At 34.7% G+C, this 23,468-nt stretch overlaps 1 protein-coding gene across 10 annotated transcripts in view; it reads left to right on the top strand.

The window, feature by feature from the left end:
- Nucleotides 1–23,468, top strand: part of CCNT2 (cyclin T2) — a 38,505-nt gene that overhangs the window by 5,349 nt on the left and 9,688 nt on the right. For 7 of the 10 annotated variants that reach the window (XM_057316149.1, XM_026510096.4, XM_026510092.4 and 4 more), the window contains 4 exons: nucleotides 15,498–15,626; nucleotides 17,365–17,425; nucleotides 19,248–19,310; nucleotides 22,470–22,515. In XM_057316149.1, coding sequence (XP_057172132.1) covers nucleotides 15,498–15,626; nucleotides 17,365–17,425; nucleotides 19,248–19,310; nucleotides 22,470–22,515 — 299 coding nt within the window. Of the gene's footprint in view, nucleotides 1–3,398; nucleotides 14,633–15,497; nucleotides 15,627–17,364; nucleotides 17,426–19,247; nucleotides 19,311–22,255; nucleotides 22,350–22,469; nucleotides 22,516–23,468 lie in introns of those variants that run through there. The other 3 variants (XM_044388249.3, XM_026510098.4, XM_044388250.3) reach the window with 3 other exon arrangements.

Here is a 23,468-nt window from a genome sequence, read left to right on the forward strand (position 1 = left end):
TTAACAGTTTTTGTGTGCCCTTTCAGAAAACTATTTGTTGTGCAAGCAGGTACATATATGTTTTTCAGCCGCCAAAAAAAGGGTTGGGTTGGGTTTGATTTCACAGTTGTTAGAAGTCCTCTTTTGAATTAGGCCCCAAATTCCCCTTTAGCCATGTATCAGTCTTACCATTTATGCATTGTGCATCCCTCTTTTTCCACATGGTGTGGTCTATTCCCTTTTCATGTGACAGTAATCTGTCAGGTTTTAAGACAGGTGAAGTTTCAACTCTTCATGAACCATTCCCAAGAAAACTCCACTCTTTGACTTCTGAATTTCTCTCTCTCTTATTCTTTGGGTCCTGTTCACATCCTATTGTATTCCACCTGTTTGGTGTCCTTTATTGCTACAGTATAACTGCATTTATGAGGTAAAGTGGGTTTTTTTAATATAAAGATTTTTATTTATTTGAGAGAGCACAGGAGAGCATAAGCAGGAGTAGCAGCAGAGGGAGCGAGAGGGAGAAGCAACTCCCCACTGAGCAAGGAGTCTGATGCGGGGCTTGATCTCAGGACCCTGGGATCATGACCTGAGCCGAAGGCAGATGTTTAACAGACTGAGCCACCCAGGCACCCGATGGTTTTTTTGATTTTGTTTTTTTTACTATAAAATACAACAGAAACATAAAACCACCAAACAAATGTATAGCTTCGTGAATTATAGTAGGGCAAACAACCTTGTAACCACCACTCAAGAAAGAGAACTTTGCTAACTATCCCAGCAATGTTTCCATTGCCCCTTCCCTATATCATCCCCTTTCTTCCCTCCACAAAATAACCAATATCCTTGTTATAGTAATTACTTTCTTCAGTTTCTGTATAGTTTTACCACCCAATCCTGCATTCCTAAATGCTACAGTTTAGTCTTGCCCATTATTAATTTGACTAGTCTTTTGAGTCTCTGAATACACAAGTTTCCCCTCCATCTCTTGCTTTCACTTAAATTTTATTTGTTGAAGAACCTAAGGCATTAGACCTGTAGAGTCTGGATTTTGCTGATTGTATACTCATGGTGCAGTTTATCATGTTCTTTTGTTCTTGAAGTCCCTGCAAATTGCCAGGTGGATCTGGAAATTTTATCAAACTCGGGTTAGATGAGTAAGTCTTTAGTAAGACTACAGGTGTTGAGACACCTAATTAGGAGCCACCTGATGTCTTGTTTCTCTGTGTTAGCAGCTGTTGATTGATATTCAATGCCTAGATCCATTCGTTCATTGTGATACTCTAGTTTCTTCATTATTAATTGGAATATTTTTATAATGAAATGCTGTAATTCATCTACTACTTAGACACCCAGTTGTACAGTTCATAAAGGAGAGGCAGAATAAATACATGATTCTCACCCTACATATACCGCCTTTGTTGAAATATAATTCATATACCATACATTTCATCAGTTGAAAGTGTACAGTTTAGTGGGGGGTTTTAAGTATATTCACGAAGTTTTATGTCAATTTTAGAAATTTTCATTACCGCAGGAAGAAACCCTACACCCTTTGGCCTTTGGCTATCTCTTCCTATTTTTCCCCCACCCTATTCTGGACTTTTCCTGTAAGTGGAATCATACAGTATGTGGTACTTTGTGACTGGTCTCTTTCCCTTACTGCATAATATTTTTAACATTTATCTGTGTTGTGGCTTGCGTCAGTACTTCACTTACTTTTATTGCCAACTACCATTATATCATATTTTATATGTCCATTTATCAGTTGATGGACATTTGAGTTGTTTCCACTTTTTGGCTCTTATAGTGCTCCTGTGAACATTTATGTGTTAGTTTCTGGGTGGACTTATGTTTTGGTTTCTCTTGGATGCAGTAGAATTGATAGACCATATGATAACTCTATACCCCAGTAATCTTAGGTGACTTCCTTATTATCTGTTACAGCAAGGTATTCCAGGCTCGTCTTTTGCATTTTCTTTTCCACAGCTTTAATGGCCATTTCTTTAAGAAATCATCCTTTGTTTTAGTAGGAAGTGGTATTTCAAAACCATGAGCTGGGCACTAGGGATACTCATAATTACTGTGTTCCTCTTGTTTCTAGACATCTGCAATGAAAAGAGTGAGGAAATTTATAGTACCGTAAATATATATTTACTATGCACATTGGTATATTAAATGTTTATTATTCGTTTACACATTAAATATATGAAGTATAGGTTAACCAGATTTTTTTTTAAATAGGTATTTATTTTAAATGTATACTTTAAATAGCTCAGGAGTTCGCTGATTAAAGATAGCAGCAGCATTTTTTACTTACCCTCTCTTTTGTAGAACGTTTCTATGACCTTTCACACCAAAATCGCAGATTTTAAGAATGTGGGATTAGTGGGCACCTGAGTGGCTCAGTCGGTTAAGCGTCTGCCTTTGGCTCAGGTCATGATCATAGGGACCTGGTATTGAGTCCCACATCGGGCTCCCTGCTGGGCAAGGAGCCTGCTTCTCCCTCCCCCTCTGCCTGCTGCTCCCCCTGCTTGTGTTCTGTCAAATAAATAAATAAAATCTTAAAAAAAATAATGTGGGATTAGAGAATTTATTCCAGGGGCGCCTGGGTGGCGCAGTCGTTAAGCGTCTGCCTTCGGCTCAGGGCGTGATCCCAGCGTTCTGGGATCGAGCCCCACATCAGGCTCCTCCACTATGAGCCTGCTTCTTCCTCTCCCACTCCCCCTGCTTGTGTTCCCTCTCTCTCTCTGGCTGTCTCTATCTCTGTCAAATAAATAAATAAAATCTTTAAAAAAAAAGAGAGAGAGAGAATTTATTCCAGTATCACTCATTAACTTAACCCCACATTACACAAATAAGTTTTGAAATAGCAGTACTATCACCACCAGTATAATTACTGAGAACAGTAAAATGTTTTTGTTTTGCTTTCCCTCTCACCCTTGGTTTTTAAAGTCATATTATGGCTACATTATCTTAAATAACCATTATAAAACTTTTTAATCCTTACTTAGTCTTAGTTCTACAAGTAACTATTTTTGCTCACTGCCAGTGCTTCTGTTGAAGTCTCTAGTCGTTTTGATTGTTTGAAGTTCTCTTGAACATTGTGGAAACAAAATTCCTGAATCTTTGCATGTTGGTAATAGTTTATCTGTGATGTTTATACTCAAGGTCAGTTTTGCTGTGTATAAAATTCTTGACTCATGCTTTCTTTTCTTAGGTATCTTAAATATGTGACACCTTTTTTTTCCTGCTATAAAGCACTACTACTGGTGATGATCTAGTTTTCTTATGGCCAAAGGACTTTTTTTTCCCTTTATAATCCAGTAATTTTACTACAGTATGTCTTAATGTTGGTTGTTCTGGGTTTATATACTCGGGTGTGTGATGTGATCTTTCAGTATGTGACTTCATTTCTTTTTTTTTTTTTTTTTTTTTTTTTTTTTTGTGGGCAGCAAAGCAAGGTTTATTGAGTGATAGTGAAGCAAAGTTTATTGAGTGATAGGACAAAGCTCCCAAAGAGGGAGGGGAGCTGAGGAGCTGAGAGGGTTGCCCACTTCATATCTTTTTTACTCATGTTTTGTGTTTTGAATCCTTAGTGTCTATTAGTTTGGAGGTGTGTTACTGTTTCAATTTTTCTCGTTTTTTTATTGTGGTAAAATATACATAGCATGAAATTTCTCATTTTAACCATTTTTTAAAGATTTTATTTATTTTAAAGATTTTATTTATTTGAGAGAGCGAGCGAGAGAGCACAAGCAGAGGGAGCAGTAGGAGGAGAGAGAGGGAGAAGCAGGCTCCCCACCCAGCAGGGAGCCCGATGTGGGGCTAGATCCCAGGTCCCTATGATCATGACCTGAGCCAAAGGCAGACGCTTAACCGACTGAGCCACTCAGGCCCCCCAAAAGATTTTATTTATTTATTTGTCAGAGAGAGAGAGAGACTGAGCAATTGGGGGGGGCAGGCAGAGGGAGAAGCAGGCACCCCGCTGAGCAAGGAGCCTGATGCAGGACTTGATCCCAAGAGACCAAAGCGTCCCTTTTTTTTGGGGGGGAAGATAATTTTAACCATTTTTAAATGTGCAGTTCAGTGACATTAAGTACATTCACGTTGTTGTGCAAACATCACCACTATCCATTTCTAGTACTTTTTTATCTTTTCAAACTGAAATTCTGCTCATTGAGCAAACTCCATATTCTCCCCTCCCCCAGCCCCTGACTACCACCATGCTATTAGTCTATGAATTTCACTATTGCTTACCTCATAAAAGTGGAATCATACAATATTTGTCCTTTTTTATGTCTGTTTTATTTCATTTAGCATAATGTTTTCAAAATTCATCCATGTTGTAGCATGTGTCAGAATCTCCTTCGTTTTTAGGGCTGAATGTTATTCCATTGTATGTATGAACCACAGTTGGATTACTTTTACCTTTTGGTTATTGTGAATAATGCTGCTATGAATGTGGGTTTTCAAAAATCCGCTTAAGTCCTTGCTTTCAACTCTTTTGAGCACATACCCAGAAGTGAAATTACTGGATCACGTTGTGATTCCATGTTTTATTTTTTGAGGAACTGCCATATTGTTTTCCGTATCAATAGCACTATCTTACATTCCCATTCGCAGTGCACAAGGGTTCCAAGTTCTCCATGTCCTCACGAACACTTGCTCTTTTCTAGTTTTCTGGTAATAACCATCCTAATGAATATGAAATGGTATCTCATTGTAGTTTTAATTTGCATTTCTCTGGTGGCTACTGGTGTTGTAGCATCTTTTCATGTGGTTACTGGCCATTTATATATTTTCTTTGGAGAAATGTCTAACCAGTCTTTCATCCATTTTTTAATTGGGTTTTTTAAGTTATAGGACTTCCTTATATATTCTGAATATTACTCTCTTACCAAATACATGATTTGCAAATATTTTTTTCATTCTGTGAACTCTTTTCACTTTTTTGATGCACAAAAGTTTTTAATTTTGATGAAGCCCAGTCTACCTATTTCTTTCTGTGTTGCTTATGCTTTTGGTGTCATTTCTAAGAAATCATTGCCAAACCCATCATGGAGCTTTTCTCGTTTTCCTCTAAGAGTTTTATGTTTAGTTTTTCAGTTGAGGTCACTGATCCGCTGTGAGTTAATTTTTGTGTGTATGTGAGGTAAGGGTTTGATTTCATTCTTTTGTGTGTGGATATCCAGTTTTCCCAGTACCAGTTGTTGATTTTTTTTTTTTTTGACCAGTTCTTTCTAGTGTGATTTTTGTTTGCTTAGGGTTAACTCTTCTAATTTTTTCTTAAAGTATCTTTGTATGACCTAAATACTTTTCAGTTACATATACAGAAATATAGCAGCTTGCTTTCTGAGGTTTCCTTGCTGTGTTCCCCTCCCTCATTTTTATCGTCTCTTTACCTTCTCCCTATCCTACCAGTTCTGCTTTGGTTCTCAAGTTTCTCTTCAGTGTGGAGTCCTGGAAAAGAGCCTTGGGAGATCACTTCGAAGAGTACATAAGAAGTTAGCTTTGGGGCGCCTGGGTGGTGCAGTCGTTAATCAGCTCAGGTTGTGATCCTGGCATTCTGGGATCGAGCCCCACATCAGGCTCTTCCGCTTGGAGCCTGCTTCTTCCTCTCCCACTCCCCCTGCTTGTGTTCCCTCTCTCGCTGGCTGTCTCTATCTCTGTCAAATAAATAAATAAAATCTTTAAAAAAAAAAAAAAAGAAGTTAGCTTCAACCCTTTAAGCCCTACTCTAGGCCTGTGGCACCTACCCACTAACTGAACTTGACAGAATTACTCCCAGGTTCAGCTGCCGTTTCCCGATTGGCCTATCATGATTTCCAATAAATGTCTGTGGGCTATTTTGAGGTTCTTTTATCAAATCCAGCAAATGCCCCATTAGTTTCCTTTGCTTCTTGTTGCATAGATGCTGATACTGGGTAGGTGTTGTGGTGACATATTTGCCAGTTTTGTCCTTAACCCATTTGTATTTTGGACTTTCCTAGGAATGCCTTGCCAGGTAGTTTGGTTATAAATATCCATGGGGTTTTGCTTTTGCTCTCTTGTTATTCTGTTTTTCTGTGGGGATTTGGTTACCTCCTCTGCCACTATCTCCTCAGAACTCTTCAGATAAGACATTAAAAGGTAATTTTCTGTCACTTTAGGAGATTGTACACTAATTTCCAAACACAGAGATAGACTATCATGTAATTGTACAGTTGACCCTTAGGTTTGAACTCTGTGGGTCCACTTACAGATTTTTTTTCAATAAATACATTGAGAAATTTTTTGGAGATTTGCAGCAACTTGAAAAAAAAACTCAATGACAAGCCACATAGTCTAGAAATACTGAAAATTTGAGAAAAATTAGGTATTGTGAGAATATGGTATATAACATACTAAACGTGTTAATTGACTATGTTATCTATAAGGCTTCCAGTCAACAGTAGGCTACTTGGAAAGTTTTGGGAGAGTCAAAGTTACATGTGTATTGTCAGGAGGTGGGGAGGGAGGCGTGGCGCTACTAACCCCCACTTTGTTCAGGGGACAACTGTCCTTTAATAGGTTTAAGAACTTCTAAGAAGATAAGGATAATTTTTTAGGAATAATTAAGTCACTTGACTTCATTCTGTCAAAGAAGAAACATATGATCCACCCGGGACAGTTTAATCAATAGACGTTAAAAGCATATGTGATATTCTTGACTGATTTTTTTGCAAATGAATTCTGAAAAGAACTCTAGATAATGTTCTCCCACAAAACTTTAATGTTCCTTGGCTAATTACAGGGATGTTGACTGATGTGGTATATTGGGTTCTATATTATACAAGTCTTCATAAAGTCTTCGTGAGGCAGTTTTTTCCCCCCAGAAAATGAGATGATTGTAAAAGGTTCAAATCAGATCTTTTCTGTGCGCGCGCGCACACACACACACACACACACACACTTCTATGTGTCTCTTAGTCTTGATAGTTCATATGTTTTTATGGTACCTTTAGCTCATTTGTCTCAAATAAGAAAGCATTTTATACAGTTTGGTGGTGTAGTTATTTCTAAACTAACTGATGTGTAGAATAGAGCAGATCTTTACATTAACAAATGTGTGTTGGTATTTGTATTAGCTAAGACACACAAAGGTCTCTGTCAAAACTGTGTAATTTTTAAATTGACTTTGAAGGCAGAACAGGAAGTCTGAAGATATTTTTAGTGCATTAAATTGGGTAAAATAATTTTCTTGAGGGAAAATCAAATTAGATTGCTATATACTCTACAGTGGGGAAACTGATGGAAATCTTACCACCCTACCATAGTTTGGGGCATAAATTTAAAGTTTTATTCTTAACTAAGTTATGGTTCTAGATGCAAAGGTGGTGTATTAAGTACTCCTGATACCATATTTACAGAAAAACACGTAAAATGAAGTTTTTCTTTAAATTATTTGAGTCTGATACAGAAGAAGAAACTAATGACTGTAGAAGTTCACTTACTTGTTCAGCATTAAAATTTTTAAATATTACAGCTTTAATGGTTTGTACTTTGTTACATGATACTCTGTTTCCATGACAGTAGTTATTCCACAAACATTGAGTGCGTGTTAATGTGACAAGCAGTGTGCAAAGAAGGTATGTTTTTTAAAAAATAAATAAGAAATAGTGTTTTTCCTAAGGGACTTACATTCTAGTGAAAGAGGAGGAAAAAATTGTCTTTCTACTGTGGGAATGACTAGGAACAGTAATCAATTTGAGCCATTTTGTGATGCCTATTTGATACGTTTCAGTCTGTTTCATATCATTTTAATGAAATTTTTCTTTAGAATGCCAATTGTGGGTTTAAATCTTTGCTGATAATGTAGCCACTAACTAGAAGTGGGTTAATTTCACATTTCTTTACTATTTTAACATGGTTACTAGGAAAATTTTAATTACAGTTGTGGCTCACATTACATTATTATTTGATGGTGCTGGTTTGAGCTATAAACTCTTAAAAAGTAATAGCAGTTAACTAATGAAAAGTATAGACATTCATATCTGTCAAGATTACTATTGGCTCTCACTGTAGTAATTTTTATATAGAGAAGTTTGCACATTCAAGCTAATTTTAAATAGAGGGCTCATTTAGAAGTTGAAAAAGTAATGATGATTCTTTACTGGTCAAAAATCCTGAGATCATGAAAACTGTCATAGTTTCATGCTTAGGGAAAAAAAAGAAGCTTTGAGAAGGTAAAGAAAATTCTGAGTATTTGGGGGCAGTCTTTAAATGATATGTTGATTCAGAGAAGATAACCAAATTTTTACACGCTCCCCATATCCTTAGATAGAAGTTTTAGATAGATTATATTGCTCTAGCTCAATGGTTGCTGTTTCGAGTGACTAATAGGAGTAGCTACTTGAATTAACAATATGGTTCACTTTAGGTAGACTTAAACATCTGTTCAAATTATTTTTGCTAAACAAATCAAGGGTTTTCTGAAATAATTATGTAATTTAAATGTCAAAGTTGAATGTTGTTTAAGAAATGATATATAATATACTTTCAGAAAAAGAAACCTGATTTTACTTTTAAATTAACAGATGTGTTATAAAGTCACACAGCGTTAACATGAATGTTGTTTACCACTGTTTATTGTACTGTGATTAGGTTTTTGGTTTCCTAGGAATTTCCTTTGTTGGAAGTAATTTAAAAGGGATGTCTTTGACATAAGCTTCTTTAAAAAAAAAAAAACTTTATTCAGATAATTCACAGACCATAAAATTCACCTATTCAGAGTGCACAGTTTAACGAATGTGTTACAGAGTTGTACAGCCATCATCACAATCTTAAGTTTATAATACTTTCATCACCCCAAAAAGAAACCCCGTACCCATTAGCAGTTATTCACTGATTTCTTCCCCTCTTTCAGACCTGGCAACCATTCTTTGTCTCTCAATAGATTTACCTTTTTTCTACATTGCATATAAATGAAATTATGTAATAATATGGTCTTTAGGGTTATCATAGTGTTTGCAAGATCCATCCATGCTGTAGCATGTATTGATGCTTCATTTCTTTTTGCTGCTGAATAACATTCCACCCATCATGTGGATATACCTCATCTTATCAGTTGGTGGACAGTTACGTTATTTCTGATCTTTAGGTATGGTGAATAATGCCGCTGTGAATAGTCCTGTACAAGTTTTTGTGTGAACATACATTTTTGTTTCTCTTGGGTACCTAGGAGTGGAATTGCTGGGTTGTATAGTAACTCTAGACCTCAGTAATCTTGGAAAGCTTTTTAAAAACATTTTGAGAAATTGCCACACTTTTGCAAAGTAGCCATAACCATTTTACCTTCCCACAAGCAATATGTTAAGAGTTCCAATTTCTCCACACCTTTGCCAACATTTTAATTGTTATTGTCTGTTTTTTTAAATTATTATTATAGCGATCTTATGGGCATCCTAGTGAGTATAAAGCATTATCTCGTGGTTTCGATTTGCATTTCCGTAATGACTGGTGTTATTGAGCATCTTTTCATGTGTTTATTGGCCATTTATAGTATCATTTTGGGGGGAATATCTACTTATCCCTCCCCACCCTTTTTTTTTTGAAGTAGGCTGCACACAGGCAGAGCTTGAACTCATGACCCTGAGATCAAGAGTCGGACCTTTAACCCACTGAGCCATCCAGGAGCCCCCCCTTTCCCATTTTTTAAACTGCATTGTCTCCCTATTAAATTGTAAGAGTTCTTCATATATTCTGGATACCAGTCCCTTATCAGATACAGGATTTGCAGGTATTTTCTCCCATTCTTTGGGTTATCTTTTTCATTTTGCTGATGGTTTCATCTGTAATATATGCATTTACTTTATTAGGATTTTTCTTTTGTCACTTGTGCTTTGATGTCATATCAAAGAAAATATTGCTTGATCCATGGTCATGAAGATTTATTCCGGTTTTCTTCTAAGAGTTTTATAGTTTTAGCTCTTATATTTAGGTCTATGATCCATTTTTAGTTAGTTTTTGTTTATGGTGTAAAGAAGGGGACTGACTTCGGTTTTTTGCATGTGGATATGCAGTTGTCCCAGCACCTTAAAAGACTATTTTTTTCTCCATTGAATTAAATATTTGTTTCTGGAAACTGTTCTATTCTTTGATCTTCATGTCTTTCCTTATACTATTATCACATTGTCTTAATTACTATAACTTTTGTAGTAAATTTTGAATTCAGGAAGTATGAGTCTTCTGACTTTTTCTTTTTCAAGATTGTTTTTGCTCTTCTGGGTCCCTTGCATTTCCATAGGAATTCTAGGATCAGCTGGTCAGTTTCTGCAGAAAAGTTGAGATTTTGACAGGGAATGTGTGGATCTGTCGATCAATTTGGGCAATTCTATCCACAATATTAAGTCTTCAGTAATATTCTTATTTGTTTAGCTATCTGAAGGAAAGTGGACTTTTAAAAATTTATGTGGAGTATTTGAATACCTATGCAACTTGTTTCCTAGTAATATGTGACTATTTATTGTCGGTTGGTAAGAGCTGAGTATGTAAGGGAGAGTAGAGACTTAACTATGAAATGCTACATGTACTTTGTAAGTTGAATTTTTTTTCATTTTGTAACAGATTCATAATGGTAACATAGGCTCCATAAATAAATTTTTTAAAGCCAGGTTACATTAAGCATTTAAATACTTATAAATATCATGTAATTACTCTGGAAATCAGGCCTTATTCTCTTAATTATTACTGCTTTTCAGCATTACTGAATAATAGTCAGTCTTTATTAAACCAGCTCTCTTTTAGATGTAATTAGAAATCCCAAATAACATCCAACCTGAAGGCTTTATTTCCAGTATAAATTTTGTTATGCTGACAGTATTACACTCATGCATAATTATATGTGTAGGAAAACAACTAAAATACCACATTGAGTTAATGACATTTTCTCTAATACTGGGATGTCAGTCTTTTCAGTGCATCAAAATTAAGGAAATGAACCACTTTTTACTGGAATTTTGGTCTAATTGGTCAAGCTTGGTGATCTTTGTTATGAATAAATGGACATTTTGACTTCTGTTTTCTTCTTTGTTGAGGAGCTGTTAGCCCCTTATTATATCTAAGTTTCTACTTCCTTTTTCCTATTCTAGGACCTTTCTGGGAGTCTCCTAAAGTTATGCCGTTACCATTTTTCTCTTTAACTGTAGCCTTAGGTGTGTGGTTTCCCAATTTTGAACTGTGGTACCTAGAACTAACTGTGTATTCATTAATGAAGCTTTTTGAAGGCACAGGAAAATAGTTATCCTAGTCTTAGGGGAGGCCGGAGTTTGGGGACAGTTAAGGAACAGGGCAGAAGTGGATTCACCAGCCTGTAGGGCCTGAAGATGAAACATAAGGACAGATTAGAACAAACCTATTGATGATGTATTAGCAAATGGAAGGTGGACATGGAAGTCTTTTCTTTGCTTCTGTTAGGACTCTTAGATTAGGAAATTTAAGTCGAAGAGTAATAAAACAGCTTGTGGCTAGTTCTTAAATAAAGATGTACACACAAGGTGTATGCACAATATTAATTACTGGAAGAATAAAGACCAGAGTGATTCATTTGAAACTGGTACAGCCAGCATCAGTGATTTAGAAATTACCCAGGCTTTTATTAATTCAAACTGACCTTGCCTCCAAATATCAAGGTTGAAGCCAGCAGTGGAGAGTGAAGAATGTCAGCAGTGAGGGCATTATGAGCAGAAGGGGGAGACAGCAGCCAGGAATGGGCAGGAGGAGAAAACATGGAGAAGGAAGGGAGTCAGATCAAGAGGTAGGAATGGAAACATGTAAAGGACTAGAAAAAGAGAAGGGGGTGAAAACAACTGGAGGGAGCAGGGACAAAAGAAATACTGGTGTATTGAAGTGATTGAAGTAATGTGTGTCATCATTTTAGTGTGTGTGAATCTGCTTAGTTAAGGCTACCATGGAACCTTTAAAGAATTCAGTTTAACTGTGAAAGGAAGAAGATGAGCAAGAAAGAAGGGAATTTTTAAAAGCATGCTAAATCACTTTTTAATTTTAAGATCAGCAGTAGCAATACACAGTTGTTTAACTTTACAACATAGTAATGATAGTATTTGAGTCCTCTTACTCGGGGGCACTATTCTAAGTGCTTTATTACATAGATTCATTTAATCCTCACCACAATTTTACAAGCGGATACTATTTCTCCCATTTTACAGATGCGGAAACTGAGCCACAAAGAAATAAGTAATTTGCCTAGGCTAGTCAGATAACAGAGCCAGGATTCCACTGAGGCAGCCTGACTACTATGCTACAGCTGGCTTCATCACCTCTTCCTCCCCCTCTCCATGATTTGTATGGTATATTTCTGTAGAAATTTGTCTTGTTTTGAGAATGTAATATCCCTTTGAAATAGTTGTACATCTGCTAGGCTGACAAACTCTTGACACTATTTAAAAATCAGTTTTTATTTCCTTTAGTTATAGTAATTCAAGAAGGTTTATTAAATTAGGTAGCAGAACACAAAGATGGATAGTGCGTGGTCTCCCTCCCCAGTGAACTAAATCTCAGTTTGTAATTGTTTGCTCACTCGAACCAAGTATCTACTCCAATAAGGGTCCGAATTCTTTGACTTTGAACCAAGTTTATGTGCACTAATAAAAGTCTGTTGCCTTCAAAACTATGCTCACCTTTAAAAGCCACAGACCAACTAATAATATAGCCATTACTTAAAACTTTTGGAATTCTTTTCCTTTCAATAAGCCACACAACAAAATCGGCTTTCTATTAAAAAAAAAACAAAAAACAGAAGTACCTAACTTGATTTACCTTCTTTAGTCGTCCTTAAAATTAAAGCCTCACATGGATATTCACAAAGTATTTCTCTAAAAAGGTGTTTTGTTTTGTTTTGTTTTGTTTTTACAGCCCTGATGGAGTAAAATGTTTGCAGGCTGTAGAGGAGGAAATGTGAATGGAGTTAGTGGATTTCACCAGAACTTTGGAAGAGTGTTGGGTATTAGTGTTGCACTGGAGGAGGATGAGAATTGAGCCCTATTTAGAGGGAACAGAAAGACTTCTGTGAGGAGTGTGGGTAAATAAACTAGGAATCTACTCTGAAGATTATTGCTTAGCTCTCTGAACATTTAATTTTTAAAATTGCTTGTAGAATTTTAGAACCATTCACTAGTATACATACTTTGTTCCATTGAGACTATTTTGCAAGGAGAAAAGCTGTGTGGTTTGAAAGTACTTCTTGATAGTGAGGCTTACAAGAAGTCTGAAGAGAATGAAGCGGTGATTGGGAATCCTAAGAGATTTTACCAAGAAGAACTCATTGGAGACTTTTAGAGGTACCTTTTAGGCAAGTAAGAGAAATCCTGCATCATCTGGCAGTTAGGAAGTTAGTTTAAGTTCAGTCTGATTTGACATTGGACTTGAGTCTGTATTGCTTCACTCTTTGGTAAATCGTTCTGGCATTTGATGGCTGGCTTAGCCATTCCCCTCTTAGACATGACTTAGATAAAAAGTGAAAGATTGTGGGAAACTGAGAGTATCTTTATTGTTTCTTGCATTTCTTACCCTGTAGTATTGGCTCCTAGATTTTTACTGTGGTATTTGGAATAGTTTGAATTTAACATCGGTGCCTTTATAATTATATGTGGATTATCCACATATCATTCATTTGGCAAATGTGTTGAAGAGCAGCTACACAATGGGAGACAATGGGAACATGAATGAATAATTCAGTCTCTATATTTAAGCTGCTGCTAGACTGGTAGGGCAGACAAAATTAGTAAGCCAGAAGTTAGAATACAGTGGAAGTACAATAATAGAGGTATGCAGCTTCCTGTTGAATAAAGAAGGGCACTTCACTCTGACTTGGGAATTTTCCTTAGAATGAGGTAAGCCTTTAAATAGAAAAGGAATTCTTCAAATGAAGTACATAGCAGTGTAGGAAATGTTCAGTATGTGGAAGAAATAACTAAGGAAATGATTGTCCACTCTCTTGTGCTTTCTACATTTCACAAAAACCCCTGCCTGCATGACTGCTATTTAGCTGGTATTTCAAGAATATTAACTAATTTTGCTGTTGCTTAATTAAATCTGTTGTAAAGATAACATTAGTTTATTCTAAGTCTGTGAAAACTAAGAATAAGTTCCTTTTTTGAGCATTCTCAATTTTATATGTTTTCCTTGTTGTAATTTTAATTCTAAAGGATGGAAGTAAGTTGAAAATCCAAGTTGAAATTACTCAGTCCTTTTAAGGTAACATTACTGGTTGTTTGGAGCCAAACTCACTTAATTTTAGGTCTGTTTTAAACATGTGTACATCAGGAAAAGAATTTCTTGAAGTCATTTTTACTCCATTTACTCATCTGCAAATGCAATTTGGACCAGTGAGGGTCCCTTTCAGATCCAAAATCCAGTGATTGAATTTCATGGCTCAGCATTATTTATAAGTTGTTTTTAAAAGCTCAGAGGAAAGAGTCATCCTTCTTGTATCAGAAACTTTCTCTTCATGTTAACTACCCAAATCATGTAGCGTGATTTATGCTTTCTCTCCTCTCCTCCCTCTTTTGGCATTGTTTCCATACAGTGATTGATGACCCCCAAGATAAGTGAGACTCAGATGCTCATCTCTTGAAAAATAATCTGAATCTTGACATTTAGAAATCATCTTCCCGTGAGAAATTTCTTCTGTGTAATCTTAGATTATTTGAATTTAGAATGTGCTTATTTTCTGAGTCAGCAATTAATTCAGTTTATTACTAACTTTTTGGGTAAATATTGTTCAAAATTGATGTTTCTCTGTTTTAGTCAATGTCTTTGGAGTGCTATGTTCTTATACTTCAATCCCAAGAACATATAATGTACTAAAGCCAAAAAAAAAAAATTGCGTATTTCTTGATCTCCAGATGGCAGTGTTTCTAATCTATTGGTTTATCTTACATGTTTATTCCCTGGGTTTTTTTAGCTACTTTTAATATTGTTGTAGTGAAGTAATACAGATACTAGGTAGTAATATCACGTTCAGAATCTTCCCATTTTGCCTTGTAAGATCCTTTTCCTGTCCCAAAAGCGAGATTATGTAGCTCTTAACCACACAATGAATTGTTGATTAATTTAAAAGAACCCTAGAAAGTAGTGGCTGTACCTAAAAAGAAGGAAAATTTGGGTATATTTTACTACCTTTTTTTTTTAAAGCTACGGCTTTATTATTTTGCTTGAGGTTTTTTTCCCCTTTACCTCCACAATATGCATTAATATGATTTAAAGTTTCTTTTAGTTAGCCTGAGTAGAAGTCTTTTTCCTTTTTCCTTTTGGTATTCTATTTGCAAAACAAGTAATGCAGGTTTTATAAACTAGGGTAACTAGTTCTATTTAATGAATCACTTTATTAAAACTCTTATATGAATCTTATTATAGCCCAACTCGCAGTTTATACTTTTAATACTACATTCCTTCTTTGCACGACCCTCCCTTAGAAAATAGAAGGTTTTTCCAAAATTTTTTACTTTTAAATCACCAAATTTTTATCTTTTCTGCAGATAATATCACCTACCGCATTATTTTTGGCTGCAAAAGTGGAAGAACAGGCTCGAAAACTTGAACATGTTATCAAAGTAGCACATGCTTGTCTTCATCCCCTAGAGCCACTGCTGGATACTAAATGTGATGTATGTAATAATAAATCAATTGGTGTTGCCTTCCAACTGCTGCTTATTTCTTTTACCATTTAGGAGTGTAGTACCGGGGAGTGATCTAACAGAAACATATTTCATGTATGTACATGTATTTCAGTGTCATTCTGAATCACGTTAAGGCTGTGATCAGAGGTGGTTATAAGTGTTTCACATTTTGTTGTTTATCCTCACAGCAAACCTATGATATATATTGAGGGTAAGTCATATCACCTCCGTTGTTTGGGTCCATTTGAGACCAGAGATAAGTAACTCTTAAACTGTCAACAATGGGGGAAAAAAATACAGAAAAACCTCGGATTGCCTCTAGAACAGTAAATAGTAATTTTACAGAATTTTTCCCTTGTTAATACATATATACCAATAGTTCTCTCTCTAATACTGATCCATAAAGATGCTATTTTACCATGCTTTCATGGGGGGGGGGTCATATTTTAATTTTCCTCAAGACTAATGCTAGCTTCTAAACAACTTGTTCATCATCAACATTTTAATAGACCTTGTTTGAAGGTGCCATTTCAAAATGTTGCTACGTCTTAAAACAGAAACTAGAATTCTAGGCCTTTAAATTCACTTTCCCAGCACTTATATTATAGGTGAATTCCTTTATCAGGAACTTTCAGCTACTGAATGACTGCCAGATTATATTAGTTTACTTTCATTTAGTTAATCTTAAAGTCCAGATTAAGTATATGTGATGTTTTTTAAGTATATCTGAGTTTATTAATGACAAATTTTATCTTAGATGTTGGCTTTAAGGGAGTGAGAAATACTAATGTAACCATTCAATAATAAAGAATGCGTGATTATTCAGAGATTGTTCTTGTAATTTCTATTACTTTATAAATTCAGAATTAATTTTGGTGAATACTTAGGGTATTATTCAAATAATAGAAATCTGTGTCTTAAAAAAATCATCTTAGTGACCTTTTCAAAATGGGACATAAATGTGCTTTTCACTCTTGAGTTTAGCAACATGTCGTTACATGAATATTTATGATGCATTGTTTTTTTAATCACCTTACTGAGTTGTCATAATTTAAGAAATTTGATAATGGTAGAAATTTTTCATACTCTTTATTCCAAGAGTAATTACATTAGGGGAATGATTTGTTGAAGTTAAAAGAGAAGGCCCTCTATTTCCCCGTGGGTGTATGATACATTCTTTTGGTACTTTATATCTAAAATGTCTTCTTTTAACCTAGAGATTTGAAGGTTTGCTTTGATATTATTTTGTCTTTTTTGAAGAGAGGAAGTTTTAAAAAAATAACTCACTAACTCTGACCGTCAAGGAATTACTTATGAAATATCTTTGAGTTGATACATCTTTTCTTTACAGGCAGGTTTGAATTTGATGTTCTTACTTGAGTTGGTGCTTCCTGTCTTAATGTGTCTTAAAGCACCAGTGCCTACATGAAGTTTTATGTTACAGGCTGGAGGGTTTGTTGTTTTCAGTTAAGCTCTACCTCCTTTCATGTTATTGTTGTCTTTTTAGGGTTTTTTGTTGTTTTTTACCTTGTTTACATATTCTGTATTAGAAGTAAATCAGTTTAGATTGGTCGTAGAAAATAGGATTTTTCTGTCACCCTCAAATTATTTCCTTTGTGTTTCTGATTCTTCTGTAATGTGTCTGTAATTTTCATGAGATTTAACGGTCCCATAGTCTAGCAGTGTTTATCTTAAGCATTTTAATGTTATTATTTTTACCTGGCAGGCTTACCTTCAACAGACTCAAGAACTGGTTTTACTTGAAACCATAATGCTACAAACCCTAGGTATGTACTTATGTCAGATATTATTTTTGTGTGTGTTCTTCAGTGTGGTGTTCTAAAGATGGAATAATTTTATCATTAAAGAAAGTTTCATTTTAAAACAAGTTTGGGGCCAGAATAGTATTGCTGGTTATAAGGAAACCATTTTTTTAAAATTGCATTTACCATTAATTGAATGGTAAACATAGTTTTCATTGTGAAAGCCTGCATATGATTGTAATATGTACAAATATTCTGACTTATAGTCAGTATTTAATGAATTTATCACATCATTTTTAATGTGACACAGTAGTTATGTAAACATTGATCATCCTTTTCTAAAAGTTACATTGTCTGCAAGTTTTTTGCAATTTAAGTGATCTCTAAAGATTATTTATTTGAATCTTTCACTTTATTATTGAGGAAATTGAGACCTAACAAGGTTTGTCTTGTGTGAAGCCGTATATTCTGGAAGAACTTAGCAGTGTATGATGGGAATAACATGGGCTTTATGGAGATCTTTGTTTAAAATCCATATGCCTTTGACTTGCTTTTTAAGCTTAGGCAAAGTTGTTTTACCTTTCATACCTCCATTCTGTATATGCGAGGTGGAGTAATAATGTCTGCCTTAACATTGTGAATATGAAGATGAGAGATAGTGTATAAAAACCATGTACCACATTGTGTGTCATAAGTAGCCATTATTCATTATGGCAGCTATTTATTTATTACTCCATTCCCAAATGTTGAAAAGAAGTGCAATAATCATAGCCTCCCATCATGACAGACTTTTTTTTTTTTTTTTAGAAAAGTAGCTTGTGTGAAATAGATATAACTTGTTTGATGTTTTTATAGTATGAAAAGATATAAAAATAAAAGTGAGAATCTTATCTCCCAATCCAATGATTTAGCATGTTATTGCTTTATTATATGAGATTATATAAATAAGAAATTTACAAAGATTTGTGTAATAAGGATTAAAAGGAAAATTATTTTAAGGGGAATGTTAGAATTTATAAGATATACTTCTGTGGCTTTGATTAAAGTATGATTTTGCAGGTTTAATTACAGTAGAAATACAGATAGATCACACAACAATTTTAAAAATCTAGATTACCTGTTTGTCAGGATGTTATTCGTTGACTGCTGAAGACACTAGATGTGACCTCCACTTTTTAAAAAGAAAAACCCTGCCCTACCTAAGGGTTGTTTAGACATTGAAAGCTCTTTCAGCATTTTATCTTTGGTTTTAGAAACAGTGATTTAAAGAATCTTGAGGCTACAAGGTTCACCTGCCTTAATAACTTTATTATCAGTGAAATGTAATTATAAGCTAACTGGTTGAAACCCTTTCATCAAAGGCATGCTAAGAAAATAAGAAGACTATAAATTATTAAAAGGTCTTTTCTCCCACTATGGCCCAGGGATTATATTTATGAAAAATACTCTTTTTACATCTTTTAAAAGAGTTGTTATACATTTTAAAAATATGTTACATAGTTGAATTCTTTGCTTAATAGTTGTATTTTCCATAATTTTAGTTTGTTTTTAACCTGAGGGTAATCTCAAACTAATCATAATTCAGAATTTTTAGTAAATATCACCCCAATCTATAAATAGCTTTGTTAACCAGTTTTCATTAAGTGGAACATTGTTTTTGAGAAGAAATTATTTCTCGTCATTGAAGGTATAATGAGCGTGTCAGTGATAGAAAATAACTTTGTCTTTGGATCTTTTTAATAATGAACAGTATATTATACATTTATGGTTGTGCTGACGAATGGCATTTCTCAGGCAAGTATTATAGTGTGATAAGTGATTGGGAAAAAAGTGCTTTTTATTTCAGGTTTTGAGATCACCATTGAACATCCACACACAGATGTGGTGAAATGTACCCAGTTAGTAAGAGGTAAGTGATCTTTGAAACTTCTAAATTAAGTATTAATGCTTTTTATTGTCTATAATTGATTTGAACGAGTTTTATCAAAATGGGGAAATGTCGTTTTGAAGCAACATCTTTTGGTGTCCTATTATCTACCTATTCATCTATTTCTGTATGTGGTTCTATCTGGTGAATTAGCTTCCTTTATAAACTTACAGGACAATCTCCTTATACTAAAAAATTGGAGGGCTTCCAAATATTAAGACTTTCTCTATCTCCCCTTTAGGCTAAGCCAGTCCCATTTCATTTAATATTTAAGAGGTTGGCCATTGACACATACATGCAGAAAATTTCTGGTCTATCTCAAGCTTTCATTGACTTCTAGAAAAATGGTTACACTTTAAGAATTTGGAGACCATCCTCAGATCTTTCAGATAAAAATTGTCTTAGCAGATTTGCCATTTTGGAAATATTTTCCCCATGTTCATGTGAACAAAATTGATTTAATACATTTTTTCAGAGTTCTTCAGCATTACTGAAAACAATTTCCTTTTTGTGTGTAGTGGGGAAATACATAGTATGCTACAGACAGCATGTGATGTACCTATTAAACCTTTTAAAAAGGAGTAGGAACTTTTTGTATTTATTGCTTTGCTGCTTCTAGAGCATGTGGTATACATTTTTCTACTCTTGTAAATGAATCCTATGTATCTGTTCTTGTATCCCTAGAAATATTCTTTACACAGTTGCATGTTGTTACACTTCCTACTTCTACTTTCCTGTTTTCCATTTGAAGTGTTAATGTACTAAAAGCAACTACTTGAAACTTTCATTGTGCCTTTTTCTGTTACTTTTTGAAAACGAAATTCTGCAGTTTCAATCTTTTACCCCCCAGACTTCTTTTCTTTAGGTTTATTCTAAACAAGATGGGTAAGACTTTTAAAGGCTTTGCTTCGTTTTTTAGTATTTACCTGAATATTCTCACATTTTATTCATTCTAAATTGAATTCATATACCTGGTAGGATTTTATTGTGTTAATGGCTACATTTAAAACAAACAAACCTGTTATCATGGTATCATTGTTAAGAAATGGACTTCTGAAAGTCCCATTTACTTTTTTTTTATTCTAATAGCTAGTACATGTTATGACTTGTAGAACATATTTAATCACGGTTCCTGTACTTCATGGTTGTTGGAATATAATATAGAGCATATTTACATCCCAGAATTACAGTATAGTATAGAATTATATATTAGATAACTAGTGTATATGTTTGAATTAAGGAAAAAAAAAAGCTTTAGAGTAGTTTTCCTGAAAACTTGAAAGAATAAGCTGTTTTGTCAGAATAATGGGGAGCCATATAACTTTCCTTTAAACTAAGCCTAATGAAAAAAAGTATTGAAGAAAGATATTTATATAGGTTAAAATGTATGTACCTAGTAGGAGATAAAACTGGATTTTCAGCTTAGTATCATTGTGAAATTTGAGTCCTCTTTAAAAATCCTTAGAGTTTAGTAGCTTTTGTACATGTTCCCCCGTATCTAAAGCTAGAGACATCAAGTCCATTCATTTGCAAAGTTGAATAGTAAGTTTTTAAAAATTCACAAAAACTACAAATTTGATGTTTTATCCAAAGCAGAATATTTAATTTTTTGTTGTTAATGCTTTAAATGTGACCAATTCTTAAATTTTAGTACAAATCTTACATATGTTTAACTTCCATTTTGTCTGACTAACATTTCAGGTAACTATAATTTACATCTCACTCCATTTAAAAACATTCTTTCATGTTTGGTGTCTGTTTTTCTTTGCTCTGTTAAAATTTTCAGCTAACAAAAGAACATTTTTCCTACATTCTTCCTCTGTTGCACATTGTTAATAGGTTATTGAATTTAGATATATTCTGAGGTAAAAACTGCTATGGCAGTTTAAAATTATTTTTACTTCTCTGTATATTTTGATTCTTTGGGGGGACGGAGGGTGGCAAATGGTTTGGTTTCTTTAAAGTTCCCCCCCCCGCCCCCTCTGGAGATGAGAAAGTTGATAATATGCTACTTTGCTGCAGAATTGGCTAATGTCATTTTACAGGGACCTTTCATTTCTGTGATTTCTCCTTCCCTCCCCACCAGGAAAGAATGCCATACATAAGTCACACTGCCTCCAAGACATCTGATGCTTTGACACTCTTCCTTAGCACAACTCTGCTAAGCCCAAATCCCTTTTGTATACCTTATGTTGGTGATCCACATGGGGCAGCAGGGATTACAGGTGCCATGAAAAAAATAGAGGGCAAATTTGAGGCCTGTTAGAGAGGGGTGAGTTGAGGTGAACTGATCCTAGGTGAGCAGAGGGGAAAGGTACATCAATGATTATGAATGTAATTGGGGAAAAAGGGAAATTATAGCAAAAGAATCCCTGTTGGGAAGAATAAGAAAGCAGATAAAGTGAGTGGGTACTGTTTTCAATTTCACTGTCTTAAAAGCTAGTTGTTAAAAATTGCTTTTCCTTTGGGGACCAGTGTTGAAGCATCCTGATTCCCTAGAGTACTTATATCTTTTGTAAAGTTGACAATTGGATTCTGTAAGAAAAATATATGCAGTGGAGTTTTCTTTATCTACACCCTTAGGATGTTTCTAGGTTCCTTATTCCTTGTTGATGCTTAGTAGCATGAAAAATTGAGCAGTTTGTGCTCTCTTGAGTTTGGGGGGTGGGGGTTTTTTTGTTTTCTTTTCTTTGAATGGAAGTACTTAAGCCAACTTAAATATGATGACTGAGGATTAAGTCTGGCAGGCAACTCTTTGTATTTTGTATTAGACTTCAAAATCTTTTCTTCTTCTTCTTCTTCTTTTTTTTTTTTTTTAAATCCAGGAGAATGCTTTATTGCAACTTTTAGCTGACTAGATGCTTAACTTAGTAACAAGTTTAGCCCTTGTAACTGGCTAGCTAAAAGCAAATCGGCTTGTTTCTCAGATCTTTGGGGGATAGCAAGAAACATTTGAGTGAATGTTGTTGAAGATTTTCAGTAGTATAGAAAATGATGGCGCTCTTGTGATATTTGTAAGTAGTAAGTAAAATTTACTTTTTGTGTACAAAACTTTGAAGTTTTTGTTGTGTTGAGAACTTTTTGATGGTAGCACATTAAAGCTGATAGTATTGTCTTCGTTTTTTTTTTCTTTTCTTACAGCAAGCAAGGATTTGGCACAGACATCCTATTTCATGGCTACCAACAGGTTGTTATCCTGACCCTCTTTGTTGCACTGTTGTAGCACACTATAGCTTCCTTTAATGCAGGGCCCCCTCAATGTGTCTCTTACCCTTGTTGCAACAGGAGACTGGACCATCTACTGTGGTGGTACCTTCCTGTCTGCTTTGCGGTGTATTGTACAAGGGACTTTTGGCACAGAGGGGTTAAATGCACATTGTGAAGTGTAGTGGTGCTTTCTGATGACATATTCTCGATTTGTGAGTGCATAAGTCTAAAATTGGTAGCCTGAATAGCAGCTAAAGATTACAAAGAGCTAAACTTAACGTAGAAATTCGAGCAACTTGGTAAGTATAAAGCTATTTCTAGTTTACAATTATAGTTAAATGACAATTTTTTAAAATTTCACATTGATCCAATCTTAACTTTAAAATAATCATTAAAGTTTTTTTAATAAAATTTATATAACTTGGGTTTTTTCCCAGATAATACCCACTAGTTGTAAATCAGAAGTAGCCAAGTCCTGTCAGTGCCTAGATTTGACTAAGTACAATTTTTACTTTAAAAAAAACTTACTTCCTTTTCAGTTTACACAGAGAAAAAATGGTTTGGGTTTGCGGTTGATAAACATTTTTCATTAGTACTGAACTGGAAGAATAATTTTTTAGAGCCTTTAATATCTAATACATAATTCTGTTCTGGGTTGATTTTATTAATGCCTTAAATTTGTTTTTTAAATGGGTCATTCGGGAGGAGGGGACCAAACTAGCATTGTGGGGTCCTTAATTTCTTGTGACACTGTTAAGTTTTATATGAAGCTTTGGATTGGCAAATACCAATATATTTTCTTAGGTATTTGTTGTTGGGATTTAACCTCTATCCCTAGGAATTCTGAACAACAAAAAGAAAGTACTAAATATAAAACTTTGGTTAGAAAAGGCTAGCTGTAACATGTTACATGCCCAGTTTGGGGCAAATAGT

Source organism: Ursus arctos, unplaced genomic scaffold (assembly GCF_023065955.2).
Source record: "Ursus arctos isolate Adak ecotype North America unplaced genomic scaffold, UrsArc2.0 scaffold_1, whole genome shotgun sequence".
NCBI classification, from domain to species: domain Eukaryota; kingdom Metazoa; phylum Chordata; class Mammalia; order Carnivora; family Ursidae; genus Ursus; species Ursus arctos.